Below are 16,318 nucleotides of genomic sequence, written 5' to 3' on the forward strand. Positions count from 1 at the left end.
TTGGTCCTAAAAGAACTGCAAAGCTTATGCATATAGTACTACATCACAGAATTTTGCTTCTGGAAGGAACTTTGAAAGCCTATTCATATTTCATATCTAATAAACTAGTGATGTGATTTTGAATTTTTATTGCAGATAATTTAACTGAATGAATCTCATTGTGTATGCTTATGTTAATAATGATAAAGTAACATTTTAAAATTTAAAACTTTCCTGTATCCATGAGGAAAAATGCCAAATGATTTTAAAACTAAAATAGAAGCTTTTCTGTTACAGGTATTCTCCATTACTTACAAAAGCAATTATTATTAAGAACAACAGAATTCTACTGATTGATCCTCTGCTTCTACCTCTGTCAGGAAAATCTGAAATTTGCATTCCACCTTTCCCATAGGTGCTAAATACTGTTACATGACTAGTTAGTCATTTCCAAGTAAAAGAAGCAACAAGGTCATCAAAGAGTTGAGCATAGCCATTAGAGTACTCATTTCAGATTTTACTTGTTCTTCTGAGAGCATTTCAGTTAAGTTCATCTCATAAATGCTACATTTTTCAATGAGTTTCCTAACATTGTGGCTGGAAATGTTCTCTTTTTTTCTTTTTCTTTTTTTAAAGACCCTTTCCTTTAGCAGCACATATGATTTAGTGCTTGCTTTCTTAAATGGTAGAAATGAAAATTTTCCCTTTAAATTTTAGATAGCTTATTTATATGCATATATTTCCATCTCTGTTCCCCATCTTTTCATAAAGTATGTGTTACGTATGATATATACACACATCATATGTATATTACATTTCACTTATCTGCAATATATCATGAAAGATGTTTCTGATAACACAAGAAGGGTATACACTTTGAACTTTAGCTTCCTTTATCCAAACACAACTCTTAAAAACTCCTTGTGTTGCATATGTGCTTGTTTATTCACTCTCAACACACGTTATCCCTACTCTCATTCTTCTTCCCCAATTTACTAGTAGTATGCATTGTGTGGGAATGAATCTTAGACCAAACAAAAGGCAAATATTTGAAATCACTTTTTCTACAGAAATTAGAACTGCTTCTTTAAACAAAGTACAGGGATTTTTTTCTCTTCTCAGTGTCATTTTTGTTGTCATAAGACATCTTCATTTTAGAAATCTAGAAAAGTTCATTTCACACATCTAATTGATAATTATCCATCCTGAATGATTTTTGAAGTGTTGTTTGGTTCAAGAAACAATAAGTAACCTTAATATTTGAATCACCAGAAGCTTGCAGAGCATCTTAGAAGACTTTCAGAAAACAGAATGGGGTGAAGTGTTATATTTCATGAGAAAAAAAGTTTCTGCATTTGGTACATTCATTCTGTCATTTGCTATTACACAATTTTAGTGAAGTTTTCTCGGTTCGCTTTTACATATACTGTTGAAGGTTTTCATCCTGACACTTGTATACAAGTCAAGAAAGTCTTGTCAAATCTTAGAGGTTTCTATGGCTGGTGAATAGAAGACTTAAAGTCACCACCTGTTAGATGTACACATGTGTATGCAATTGGCACTGCAGGATATGTATTCCAACAGATGCTAACATTGCTGCCAGTCTCAAAAATTACCTAGCCTGACCATCATGAATCAAGCTAAACGAATTTAAAAGCTCAATAGTGACCTTTCTTCTACTTGTAAAATATAGTTTGAAAATTTGTCAAATAAATGTAATACAAATACACATTAGAGTGACAAATCAAGAATTCAGTTTTGCATTGAATACTTTTATAGCCACATTAATTACATTTTGAATGCATTAGATAGTAGCAGTGTAACAATATCATTTTGCAGACATGAAATTATACAGCTTACCCATGTAAATGTAGAGTTCAATGTCTTGAGATGTTAATATGTTCTCCATTTATATCTCAATTGTTTGTTTATTGTAAATAGGCTGTTGAAATTTATCATTTCATTAAAAAGGAAAGATTTAGTTTGCATGTGAGTAGTCAGGGTTTTTTTGGTTGTTGTTTCATTTTGGCCAAGAATGTGCTACCAACAGAGATTGTTAAATAAATAACTATTTGAATTGAACTTATGAATTAAAATCATCACTGATGAACTTGAGATGTAAGAATCTCTGCAGGGTAATTCCAGAAGTTTCACTTCTCACATTCTGACAGTGGACTCAAGCCAGACAGTTTTATGGTTTTCTCACCCTAAGAATATGCAAGAAAAATAACCATATGATAACTCTAAAATCCAGTTATTAGAATACTTGTTTCCCTATGAAAAGCACATAGAAATACCAAAGCTTAGGGTCTAGGAGTCTGTACTTATTCACTTGTGTTCACGGCTGTAAAAATACAAATGGGACACTTGCTTTGTTACTAATGAGGCAAGTCCAGCAACTGTCCCCCTGGGGTTGAGTCCTCTCCTGCAGCTCTCACGACAGTCCTCAAAGCTGTCAGTCATAGAAATGACCTTCCTCCTGCCCTCTGCTTGAGCCTCTGGGGTCTGTCCAGCCTGAAAAATCCCTTGGCTGCCCTGTCCATCTATTCTCACAAAAACTTTGACCAATTTATATAATTAGGTTTTGAAGTTGGTGCATTTTCGATGCAATGCTGGCGAGTGACCTAGAGACCAGAGTGCCTCTAGATTCAGCCCTCTAGATTATTCTCTGAACTATTTCGTATGCCCATGGAACCTGGGTGAAATGTGAGGGCACCTTGATTTTTATTGGAAGAACCTGCTTTTCTCATGATCCGGAGAGGTATATGTTGGGGCAGGGGGGACTCGCCAGATAGCTTGGAAATTTGAGCTTCTCTTCCTCTGATAGTTTTAGGCCTCTTAGAGTTAAAAAACATTTTTCTTAGAGTAAGTTTATCAATTAAAGAGAACCTAAATAGTCCTTCAAAGTAATTCATATCCTTTCCTGATTAAGATGATTGGAAATCTATCAACTAAGATGCACATCTTGGGAAGTATATTTGGCTCAATGGAGAGAGCATCTGCCTACCACATGGGAGGTCCAGGGTTCAAACCCAGGGCCTCCTGCCCGTGTGGTGAGCTGGCCCACGCACAGTGCTGATGCGCGCAAGGAGTGCCGTGCCATGCAGGGGTGTCTGTCTGCTGCATAGGGGAGCCCCACATGCAAGGAGAGTTGCCCCATGTGAAAAAAGTGCAGCCTGCCCAGGAGTGGCACTGCACACATGGAGAGCTGACGAAATAAGATGATGTGACATAAAAGAGACACAGATTCCTAGTGCTGCCTCACAAGAATGCTAGCAGACACAGAAGAACACACAGTAAATGGACACAGAGAGCAGACAACTCGGGGGGGGAGGGGGAAGGGGAGAGAAATAAATAAAAAGTAAATCTTTAAAAAAATTATTCTTTGTTTTTTTCTGGGTGTAAATGATTTCTTAGCCTTTTTGTTAGAGAATATTCTTTAAGAAAAGAAGTGTTATTTAAACTCTGCCTATGAGGTTTGTTAAAACACAGATTGCTCAGTAAGTGGATGTGGCTCAACTGATAGTAAGTCCTTCTACCATATGGAGGGTCCAGGGTTCGATCCCCAGGGCCTCCTGACCCATGTGGAGTAGGCCCACATGCAGTGCTGCCAAGCGCAAGGAGTGCTGTGCCATGCAGGGACGCCTCCTTGTAAAGGTGCCCCATGTGCAAGGAGTGTGTACCCTCCAGGGAGAGCTGCCCTGTGTGAAAAAAGCACAATCCACCCAGGAGTGGTACCGCACACACGGAGAGCTGATGCAGCAAGATGACGCAACAAAAAAGATGCAGTTTCCCAGTGCTGCTGGATAATGTAAGTGGATGCAGAACACACAGTGAATGGACACAGAGAGCAGATGGGGGTGGGCGGGAGGTATTAAATTAAAAATAAATCTTTAAAAAAAACAGGAAAACACAGATTGCTGAGCCCCATCCCTAGAATTTCTGATTCGGTAAATTTGGAGTCGGGGAGTGCCCTAGGAATTCACATTTCTAACAAGTTCACAGATATTCCTAATGATCCTAGTCAGATAAAAGATATGCTGAAAAGAAAACTAAAATCCATCAATTATGTGTTACCAGATTTTTCTTTTTCATTTATGTTGTTTCAACTATATACAGAGTTCCCCTGAAGGTTGAGGGTTAGAGAAACCATTTAATTCATATTTATTGAGTGCCTTCAATTCTAAGTGCTGTGCTCATTACTAAGTAGCCCCATTACAAAGAGGCCACACTTTGAAATAGTATTATTTTCTATGAATCTCTCCACCATCCATCTAGAACAGAAAGCATAAATCTGGGAGTCTTACTTAATATATCTGGTTTTTCACCATGTCCTACCTATTTTCCTCCTAATCATCTCTTAGCTCCATCTACTTCTTTCCAGCTCCAGCTCCTTTGTCTTCCTTCCAGCCTGCTGTCATACCTTCTTGTACTTTTTGCTCATGTCCCATTTTATGTACCTCCAATCCATTTTCCACTGCAGCCAAAGTGACCTTTCCAAAATGCAGACTCAGTTATGGCATTCCTTTGGTTTAACCCTTCATTTTCTTCCCATTGCTCATAGGATAAAGACCTTTTCCTGGAACCTCTCTCTCCTTTCATCTGATTTAATTGCTATTCTTCCTTCAGATCTCAGTTCAGATGTGTTTTTCTACCATGTTACTCCCCAGATAGTTCAGGTCTTCCAGAATATGCTCTCAAAGTACTCTGTATTTCTCCTGTATTGTATAGTTAGCAATTATATAGGCATGTGATTGTTTGGTTAACATCTCCCTTCTCTCCTAGGTTGTAAAGGCCCTATGGGCAGGCACTGTGTCTGTTTCATTCCATCCCCTCATGTATCTCCAGCACCTACCAGGATGCCTGGCAGATGGTAGTTACTAAGAAATATGTGTTGAATGCATAGTTGCTTGATGTTTATATACATGGTAGGAGGAGAGAAAACAGCAAACGTTTTATTTTTTGTAGCAAATTTTTTTAATGTCCTTTTTTTAAAAAAGATATATAGATCACACAAAACAGCACAGGTTTTATAATATACGCATTGCTGCCTCCTCACAATCCTAGAAGAAATATCCTGTATCCAACCAAGCCCAGCCCAAATGTTCTACCCGTCTCTTCCGTGGAAACTCCCTCCTTCCCGCCCCAATTGGTTACTCTCTTTGAACTTCAGTATTCCTCTAATAAAACTTCTGGGCCTCTTGTATTATAATTTGTTTGCAGGACTTTTTTCTGCAAGTTCTTCCAAGGCAGGGACTGCTCATATATCATATGGGGCAACCCATTAACTTTTTCCATTCTCAACCTTCAGAGAAACTTTGTATCAAGTTCATGGAAAGAAAAAAAAAGGTGGTAAAAACAACTTATAGAACTCACTGGTTTTGTTTTTCTCTCTCATATCCTTTATTAGACAAGATACTAGGACACACCTCACCTGAATATTTCACCCAGTTTTGTTCCTGTTGGGAATGAATAGCAGGTGTCCACTAGCACCATCATTTTGTTGGCAGTTTCATTGGTGAAGTCGTGGCAGTAATTCTTCATTCAGGAAATCCTTCGTTTAGCATTCTGCTACTCTTGATTCTAAATATATTTTGTGAATCTCCATTTTTTTTGTACTAAAGTTTTATTATGAGCAAATCAAACACAAAATCTGTCAATCTCTGTGCACTCTATGATAGAGACTTGACCTTTTAGATATGTTTGTAAATGTTTTATATGCATTGAGGAAAGGGCTAGAAATTGTATTTGAAAATATGGTTTTATCTAGGTAGTGAGAATATAGATTATTTTTTCTTTTCTTCTTTATGTTTCTCTATTTTTCTAAACTTTCTACAATGCAGCAGAGTTTTTTCATCAAAATAAATGTTTTTCCAAGACTTTAGTATATTTGAAAGAACTTAGATTCATATTCATTGTTTACCTTAAATCAGAGGTTGGCAAACTTTTTCTGTAAAGGGTCAGAGAGTAAATACTTCAGGCTTTGCTAGCCGTGCAGTGCCTGTTGCAATTATTCAACTCTTCTTTTACAGCGTAGAAGTAGCCATAGATAATAATAGATGAGAATGGCAGTGTTCCAATAAACTTTGTTGGTGGACATTGAAATTGGACTTTCATATAATTTTCACATGTGATGAAATATTAGTTTTCTTTTGATTTTTTTCCCCAACCATTTAAAAATGTGAAAACCATTCTTAGTTCACAGACTGTACAGAAGCAGGGAGTGAGCCAGGTTTGGCCCATGGGCTGTAGTTTCTATTTTCTATCTTATATGATGCTTTTCCTAAAAGCATGCTTCTAAGAAGTCCAGCTGATAACTTGTCATTTTCTTGGGAAAATATCTCTATCTTAAGTACTGCTACCACAGGTTTTTTTTCCCCCATGTTATCTTCACTATATTCTTTCTCCCAAAAGAAAAATGAAGGTTTTGTTTTGGTTTTTGTTTTTCTCCCTGAAATAAATATTGAAAAAGTTGTGTTTTGTTGTTTGTTTTTGGTGAAGAGAACACTTTAGCCATTTCAGAAATGCAAATGACTTTTACTGAGTTGTTTCACTTCTGATGGTGGGTAGGAAATACACCGCTGAGAATATTAAATAAATAACACTGCGAGAAAGGCAAAAAAAATAGGAGAATTTCTTTTTTTTTTTTTTTTTGAGTCATTAAATTCTATTACCATTTAGTTAGTGGGTTTTGTTTCTTTAATAAACCTGTGGAATATTTAGACCCCAACCATCCTTGCACTTTAGTTGTCTGTTATAGCCAAGTGTACTAATAGAAACTCACAGCTGCTATTCATAAAGGGAGATGTGTTACCCATTATAGATTAATCTGCCTTATCTTAAAACTGGCACCTTTCTGTTTATTCAATAAGCAAAAGCAAAATTGCTCTCCTGTGGCTGCAGCTCTGTATATCTTCATTAAGACTCAAGTGTCTCGGCATAGTATTTGTTTTATCAGTGATTTAAGTAAATGAGGAAGGGGCTTTTCTTTTGATTGTAGTAATTTAGACATAGATAGAAATGATATTTTAAAACTTCTAATTTGTTTAATAGTTTCAGAGAAGTGCTTTCCAAAGTGTGGACTCCACAGACTTCTGGGTTGTTATTTAAAGTACACCCTCGCAGAAACTGTCATAAACCTCATGAAACAGAATCTCTGGATAGAGAACCCAGGAAAATGCTCTTTTTCCCCCAATACAATCTCTACAGCTGATTTTTATGCACACCAAAGTCTGTAGCATTGGTTTAGGGAAATGAAAGCAAACTAAAGGGGTAAATTGATGGTATTTCAGCGAAGTACTCTCAGCACAGTTATTTTATCTCACTGAAGCAGTACTTTGTTATATCCTTAAGGTAGTGCATTTGGAATATATTCTGAAAAGCGTTCTTAACAACATAATATGCAACTTGAGTAGGAACAGAACCCCTTATTTCCCCAAAACTTAGAAAAAGAATGCTTTCAAATATATTTATTATAAAAGCTAGCTCTTTAGGGGTGGTTGGTTTTTTTAACCAGAAAGCTCTGTTCATGTTTATTTTCTAGTTCCTTCAAGCTTTAAAGCCCCAAGTAAATCAAGAAGGGAAGAGATCTGTTTCCTTTTATTGTGTTTCTAGAAGCAGTATGTTATAACTTGCTACTGCAAAGAATAATGATAAATGACCTTTTCCTTCTTTTTTTTTTTTTAATCAGGGGGAACACCTAATTTGAAAAGGCTGTAGCTGAACCAAGAGTCAGGAATACAGTGTCTGTGCTTTGACACACTCCTGGCCTGTTTCCATCTTTCCTGTGCAAAAGAAGAGCTGCAGACTTTAGAAAACCCATTTAAAGCTTTATGCTGCCTCTTGGTCTACCTCTTTGTGCAGGTAAAGCCGAAGTGATTTGTTCTAGTAGCTGCATTCTGCTGTTTACTTCTGGCCCTCATCTTTCACGAGATACAGTGTTATGAGATATTTCCACGGAGCAGTGCCTCTGGGTCATCTTGTTCCATTATACGTTCCACAGAACTTTAGACCTTTGAAATGCTCTTAAAGAAAAAAGAAAAATAAAAAACCAGCTTCTGGGTGAAATAAGTTTGAGAAACATGCCTGCTGTATCTGACTCTTGCGATTTTTAATGTATATGAAGTATAGTATTGCCGGTAAAGAAATCTGTTTCAACTTTAAACCAACATTCCCAAACTTCCTAGGCCATGGATTTACCTGTACTCACCCACTTAGTTGTGTTTTCAGTGGTGGTGGTTATGGTTGCTGGGTTTCTTTTAGTGTAACAGTTAGAAGATTCAGCCCCGGAGTCAGACAGACCTGGCTTTTCCACTCAGTAGCTGTGTGACTCTGGACAGAGCATTTTCAGTTTACCTAAGTCACATTCATTCATCATCCATTGGATGCTTATTGAGCACTACCCTTAGTTTTCTAATCTGAAGATGAGATACTAGTTCTTCCTCAGATTTCAAGGGATCATATTATATGACACACACAGTGTTTTGGCACCATGCCCAATAAATTGCCCACTATCATCATCATCAATGTCCTCTTTGTCCTACTAAACTAGTGTGCCAAAAACTATATACTTTGGATGAGTCCTTTTTCATTAGTTTTATTCTTTTTTTTTTTTGCAGTTCTACCCATATTCATATTTCACGTATTTTTTAACTTAATTTTTAAAAATATTTCTATTCTTTTTTTCTTTTTTAAGATTAATTTTTTTCTCCCCTCACCCCCCCGCCCCCAGTTGTCTGCTCTCTGTGTTCTTTCGCTGCGTGTTCTTCTGTGACCACTTCTATCCTTATCAGCGGCACCGGCAATCTGTTTCTTTTTGTTGCATCATATTGTGTCAGCTTTCCGTGTGTGTGGCGCCATTCCTGGGCAGTCTGCACTTTCTTTTGCGCTGGGCGGCTCTCCTTACGGGGCGCACTCCTTGTGCATGGGGTCCCCCTACATGGCGGACACCCCTGCGTGGCAGGGCACTCCTTATGCGCATCAGCACTTAGCATGGGCCAGCTCCACATGGGTCAAGGAGGCCCGGGGTTTGAACCATGGACCTCCCATGTGGTAGGTGGATGCCCTATCCATTGGGCCAAGTCCGCTTCCCTTTTTTTTTCTTAAGATACATAGATCACACAAAATGTTACATTAAAAAATATGAGGTTCCCATATACCCCACTCTCCACACCCCCCACTCCTCCCACATTGACAACTTCTTTCATTAATGTTGTACATTCATTGCATTTGATGAGTACAATTTGGAGCATTGCTGCACTATGTATGACAATATAAACAGTCAGTTAAAAGATTTGCCTTTTAATAGTTTTCCTCATACATGATAATTTTTGGACATCTTAATGAAAGAAAGATTGAAAATAACATCCTTCTTCTAGTCCCTCTTTCCATATCTTTTCTCCACCTCCCTTCTACAGTGCTGTCATTTTAAATGATTTTTGTCCCACTGTTGTCATAACAACAACAAAAAGCCCTTTAAAATTGAGTGTCATTTCTTTAGCCCATCTAAATAGTCTTATAAATTCTCTTGACCCCTTCAAGCTATCTTGTCAAGTCCTCTGATCTCTGTATGAGTCTACTCTGGCAGAACCATTAAATTATCATTTGCCTAGAATAGTAAGTTAGGTAATTGTGTTTTCAAACCTGAATTTACTCTACGGTTTACTAATTGTAATTAAGAAGCTTATTGTAGAATTACATCCCAAGAGAATATTATCCTGGTTTTTTCATCCTAATTGTCCTCTTGTCCTTGGCCATTCTATAGCTAGCTCTTTATTTTATTTTTTATTTTCATTTTTTTATTTTTTAGGAGGTACTGGGGACTGAACCCAGGACCTCATATATGTGAAGCAGGTGCTTAACCACTGAGCTGCACCTGTTCCCCAAACTTAGTCTCTTTATTTGTTTGTTTATGGAGGTGTGGGGGATTGAACCATGCAAAGCAGGCATTCAACCACTGAGCTACACCTGCTCCCTCTCCATTTTAAATATCAGACAAATGTGGTATGGATTAAACAACTCTTTTTTTTTCATTCACCATTCCTACTCATTTGTTTTGTGCTTGCTATCTTCTCTCTGTGTCTGTTCAGTGTATGCTCATCTTCTTTTCAGGAGGCATTGGGAACTGAACCTGGGACCTCCCATGTGGGAGGGAGGCGCCCAATGGCTTGAGCCACCTCTGCTCTCTTCTTTTGGTGTTTCCTCATGGTTATTTTTCGTTGCATCATTTCATTGTGTCAGCTCATTGTATTAGCTCCCCGCGCCAGCTTGGTGTCTTGCTTGTCTTCTTGAGGAGGCACTTGGAACTGAACCTGGGACCTCCCATGTGGTAAGCAAGTGCCCAACTGCCTGAGCCACATCTGCTTCCCTTAAACAACTCTTGGAAATGTTATTGCTTTATTATTGGTTTCACATGCACCAATAGAAACTTTAATTTTTTTTTACATTTTGTTTATTTGTACAAAACTTAGCAAAGTATAAAACCATAGAGGATGACAGGAATTGTTTTGTATTTAAATGTAAGCACACATTTCTATTTTATTCTATATTAAATATACATGACTATATGGATTAATATTTTATATCCATAGTTTATTAATCCATAGGTGGCTATGGTTGAAATTGAGCCAAAATGGGAACTGGAAAGTGGAGGAAAACCAATAAGCTGAGTTATCTCACCCATAAAAATAAATATGCTGTTCTCTGTACAGGATTGGTATATATAGAGATAGATAAGAATGCCTTTGTATTAGCACTTATAAGACATACATTTTGAATGATTTTTTCCAGTAGTAGAAATGGGTTATGTTGAACCCATTCTCACTAATTCCGCCTAGCTCTGTTTTCTGTCCAGTTAGGCAGTTGATCTACAGATATTACAGTTCACTTCAAGAAGAAAAGACCCAAAATCCCAGAACAATAGTTTTATATCTGTATTTATATAAGGCTGAAGCAAGAAAAACAACAGAAGGAAAAGTTTTCCTTGCACCTTTTTCCTTTCTACAATTTGCTTTTAAATAAAAATGTGTAATTCAGCATAAAATAGACTTGATGATTTGGCTTTAAAGGACACATTTAAATTATAACTTTAAAAATTAGAAAACATCAAAACCATACTTGGTAAATCAATAAAGCTGTAGTCTGTTAGATTAAGAGGTACTATATTAGTGGCAACAATTAAAAACCACAGTAGGGGGGGTACTGGGTTCCTGGCCAGTGGTGCTCTGTCATGGTCCCTAGGGGAGCAGTGACAGTCTCCCAGGTACAGTGGCGGGGACCAGGAGGGAGTGAGGGTTCAACAGTGAGCCCCTGATGCTAATGACTATGCTTGTGAGCTGATAAACCTAAAATAAGAACAAGGCCTAGAGCAACATTGTGCCTGGGAATTTCCTCCTGTCAGCCTTCATGTTAGTCAAATGTGGCCAGTCTCGAAGCCAAACTCAGCATGTAAATGCAATGCCTTCCCCCCAGCATGGGACATGACACCCGGGGATGAGCCTCCCTGGCAACGAGGGACCACTATCAACTACCAACTGATGATGCAACTGGAAAATGACCTTATACGGAAGGTTCAATGCGAATCAGCAGAATATCCATGTCTACATAAAATACCATGACTTTAAAATGCTGTTTGACCTAAAGTAAGGGGGAAATGGAAAGGAGAAATGAGTTTATATGGCTACGAGTTTCTAAAAAAGAGTCTGGAGGCTGGCAGAAGGATTGCCCTCATGCACAACTGAGCAGAGTCAGAGAGACAGATAAAGCAGATACAACCCCCAGATATTGGTTCCTCTGAGGGCTAAAGAGACCCATGGGAGTTATGGTCATGGCCGATGGGGTTAACTACCAGGGCAGATGGCCCCTCTTTGGAAATGGTGTTTATGTGTGATGAATCTGGACTCAGATGGGATCTCCCTTCATAAGACTTTCATGCTAATGTGCTGGAGGTGCAGTTAATGTTGGGGTTTAAGATATATTTAGGGGATTTGAATCTCTGGACTGACAATGTGATAGCCAGGTCCTGAGCCTCAACAGACTCCAGCACCTACAATCTGATCTATTGGACTTACCACACTCAGCTAAGATGGAGTTGAAGAAGGACAACCACCACACCATGGAGCCTAGAGTGATTACAACTGAAAATGGGAGGATTGCATCCAGCATCCATGTGGAATCTGAGCCTCCTCTTGACATAGAGGTGCAATGGACACAACCAATCCAATGTCCACATAGAAGAGGTGGCATTGGATAGGGAAAAGTGGACATGGTGGACAATGGGTATGGGGAAAGGCAGGAAGAGATGAGAGGTGGAGGCGTCTTTGGGACATGGAGCTGCCCTGGATGGTGCTTCAGAGGTAATCACCGGACATTGTAAATCCTCACAGGGCCCACTGGATGGAATGGAGGAGAGTATGGGCCATGATGTGGACCATTGTCTATGAGGTGCAGAGATGCCCAAAGATGTACTTACCAAATCCAATGGATGTGTCATGATGATGGGAACGAGTGTTGTTGGGGGGGGGGGGGAGAGGGGAGGTGGGTGGGGTTGAATGGGACCTCACATATATATTTTTAATGTAATATTATTACAAAGTCAATAAAATAAATAAATAAAAAAAAGAGGTACTATATTATTATACATAGGGATAACTATTCTCTTACAATAAATGAGGCTAAAATGATAAATTTATTAACATATTCTAATTTTATGTAGTTAAGCCTAAATTAGAAGGTTGATTTGCAATGTGGGATAAAATTGCTTACTTATCAGTGTACAAAACCTACAGAGAAGCTAAATGCTCATTTGGTCCAACCTCCATGTTAAAAAAAAAATTATAAAAAACAAAAAATAAGTAATTTTTCAATGACTTGCCTGAGAAAGTCTTCTGGAAAGGGAAGTTTGTATCATAGAAAGTATGAAATCTATAGTACAGCAAGTACTTTAAAATAATGATCTCCATTATGTGAAGTTCTAATAAAATATATTATTAAGAAACTTTGGACCTATGACATGTTTTAGATTTGTTAGCTGTAAAGATGATAGCAGAGTGTGAAATTGCTTAACTATAAATCATGACATAGGAGATAGGTGTTCTTTTCTTATAGATTGATATTTTTAAATCAGCCTTCTTCAAAAGTTACTAATGGCAAGAAGTAAAATTAAATTCCAGCAAACCTCAGTCTAAGCAGAAAGAAATGGGGGTTTATGGATTTAAAAAAATAGCTCCTGTGTTTGATCTCGCTTCTCTAGATGGGGATCCATCTAATGTACTGTACATTTACAGATAACTGGCTTTCCCTAAAATAATTGCAATTGCTGTCATTTATACAAAGGTGACACCTGCTTTGAAATGAAATGGAATAGGATGGGGGGGGGGGCGTTCAGTAAGAACATTCTTAGGCCTTAGCAGCCAGTCAATACCTTCCGCTCGGGTGGAGATGGTGAGCGGCAAACACACCATCCAGCCTTACACTCCTCTTAGTCACCATCCCCCCACCTTCTTAATGAGAGATTTAGCACCTCTCTCAAAAGGGAGGAGAAGGCTCATGGTGAGGAGCAGCAGGAGCCCCTAAAGAAAAGTATTTCTGATATTTCTTATTTATGGTGGGATCATTTTGATCCTTGAGAGGCACATTAGCCATTTTTCTTATCCAGGAAGAATCAATGAAATTGTAAGCAGAAGTTTGTTGTTTTCCATCTTTGTTTTCCCCCAGCCGTTACTTGCTACAGAGTGTGCTCCTCTGTAAAATTCTCATGAGTAATTCTCATGTTCATGTAGGATAACAATTATTTAGGGAGAGGGCACCATAGTGTTTTTTGTTTCTTGTTGGGTTTTTTGGTGGGTTCTTTTGTTTGTTTTTTGTTTTTTAGGAGGTGCCAGGGATTGAACCCAAGACCTCATGCATGGGAAGCAGGTGCTCAGCCACTGAGCGACATCCACTCCCCAGTGAGAGTTGGTTTTCTTGTTTGTTTATTTTTAGGAGGTACCAGTGAACAAACTGGGACCTTGTATATGGGAAGCAGGTCCTCAATCACTGAGCCACACCAGCTCCACCATATTGTTTTTATGTGGTTTGCAATATCTGATTGCTCTGCTAGAAAAGGTGCAGCCTCATCACCATGTGAGAGAGGAGAAAGTGCATTAGACAGATGCTGTGCTGCCCCTGACATCTGACCTGTCCCCGTCATCTCAGCTCCTCAGGTCCTCTCTGTTGTGACCATTCTTTATTTGAGACCCAACTATTGCCACAGGGTCTCTTTCTTTCTGTGCATTTCTCTGTCTCTCCTGGTTTCTCACTTTTGTTATGCCTTTTGATTTCACAGAGGATTTGAGGGCCCTCGTGTTTTAGGTCCCTGGTTCATTTTCAACTGGGATCCAAGGAAATACGTTTCATCAGGGATTGGTGAAGGTGGGTGTTTATCCCAGCTCTGTTCACCTCCCAGCTCAGCCTAGCTGTGGATGGTAGTAGTAAGTTGAATTGTGTGCTCCCCCAAAAAACGCATGTTCTCAGTGTGCATTCTTGTGGGTATGACCCCACTGTCAAGAGGACCTCTTGAAGAGCCATGCTTAAGGTGTGGCTCCACTGAATGACTGGAGTCCTTTTTTAGCAGAAAAATAATTTCGGCACAGTTGGAGGAGGCCTCAGGGAGAAGCCAAGAGTCAGGAGGAACCCGCAAGAGGAAGGAGAGGACATTGCTCTGGGATGGGAAAGCCAAGGAACCCAAGGATTGCCAGCTACCAGAACACTCCTGATCCTGGAGGAAGCACGCCTCAAGCCTCCCAAACCAACCCATTGTGGGTGTTTGTCAGACCATGGAAACTAAGACAGTGGTCTCTGTCTGGAAACCTCAGAAACACTTTTTTTCATTTTAGGGTCAGCTCTGGCAATTTGTCCCATCTCTCCCCCCCCCCCCCAAAAAAAAGTGATCAGCTGTACTACTCTATGAATTAGATTTGGTCAGTACCTCATGATTACTTCCAGACATTCTGGGCTTTCTGTATTGCTAGAGAGAAAGGATATTAGAATTCCAAGAACAAGAGCTTCTGCCCCTGTGAGTTAGGTAGAAGGCCTTGGGCACAGTGGAGAAGATTTGATTTTACAACCACTGATTTTGGACTGTGAAAGAAGAGATTGTATTCCCTTTTATCTGCATTTTTCTCACTTGTCTTGTTTTTCTCTCTCTGCCTTTCAGGTGGACTCTCTTTGCCTGGAGGATTTACATGCTTTCATTGCTCAGGCTGTTTGTCTCCAAGGAAAATCAACTAGTCAACTTGCAGGCATTCAGGTACAGACATGACTGATTAATTACCACATTTCCAGTGATAACCCCAGAGGATGGAAGGTTCATTCAGTGTTCCAAGTAGTTTTTTCCTTCATTATAGTTGGTATTTCACAGAAAAGCTCAAGATCTTTCAGTCAAGGTCTTTTTTTTTCTCTTTTTTTTTTAAGATTTATTTATTTCTCTCCCCTTCCCCCCACCCCCTTGTCTGCTCTCTGTGTCCACTTGCTGTGTGTTCTTCTCTGTCTGCTTGCACCCTTGGAGGCACCAGGAAACTGCGTCTCTTTTTTGTTATGTCATCTTGCTGCATCAGCTCTCTGTGTGTGCGGCGCCACTCCTGGGTGGGCTGCTCTTTTTTTCACGCAGGGTGACTCTCCTTGCAAGGGCATACTCCTTGTGTGTGGGGCACCCCCACACAGGGTGCCCCTGCATGGCAGAGCACTCCTTGCTTGCAGCAGCTCTGCATGTGGGCCACCTTACCACACAGGTCAGGAGTCCCTGCGTTTCAAACCCTGGACCCTCCCATATGGTAGGCGTACACTCTTAACAGTTGAGCCACATCTGATTCCTGGTCAAGGTCTTTTCATAGTGCAATGATTAGCTTCATTTCTTAAACAGTAATTTTGTAATAACTAAGCTGAGATTCCTGTCAGATTAGTCAAAGTAACTATATATATATATATATATAAAACTTCTGCATCCCTCTAGAATGAGGCCATTTGAGATTTCTTCATGAGCAACTGAAATCAAATGCTTACTAGTACTGGCCAAATTCTATTTTTGAGAAGCTTGTAGTTCTCAATACTGCCTTGATATTCCAATAATTGGGAGGGAATAGTTTACTTAGATCCTTTATAAGCTTTACTGACCTTAGCATAATATGATACTTTGCTCTAGTTTTGGTAATTCTGGCCATAAATGAGTTGTTCTGCCTATTTTGTCTGTGAGTCTTGCCTCCAGACTGCACTGTTTAATACAGGAGTCTTGGATCCATATCACGTCTCTCTTATATCCTCTCCCAGTGTTGTGCTTAGACACTAGGGGTTAAGTAAGTCATGT

General features: G+C 39.1%; 1 protein-coding gene across 1 annotated transcript in view; it reads left to right on the forward strand.

Annotated features, from left to right (window-relative positions):
• LOC101438108 (constitutive coactivator of peroxisome proliferator-activated receptor gamma-like) overlaps positions 1 to 15,277 on the forward strand; it is a 35,707-nt gene extending 20,430 nt beyond the window's left edge. Inside the window, 2 exon segments of the mRNA XM_058276880.2 lie at positions 7,670 to 7,842; positions 15,173 to 15,277. Coding sequence (XP_058132863.1) covers positions 7,670 to 7,842; positions 15,173 to 15,277 — 278 coding nt within the window.
• Positions 15,278 to 16,318: the final 1,041 nt, after the last annotated feature.

Source organism: Dasypus novemcinctus, chromosome 15 (assembly GCF_030445035.2).
Source record: "Dasypus novemcinctus isolate mDasNov1 chromosome 15, mDasNov1.1.hap2, whole genome shotgun sequence".
In the NCBI taxonomy this organism is placed as follows: Eukaryota; Metazoa; Chordata; class Mammalia; order Cingulata; family Dasypodidae; genus Dasypus; species Dasypus novemcinctus.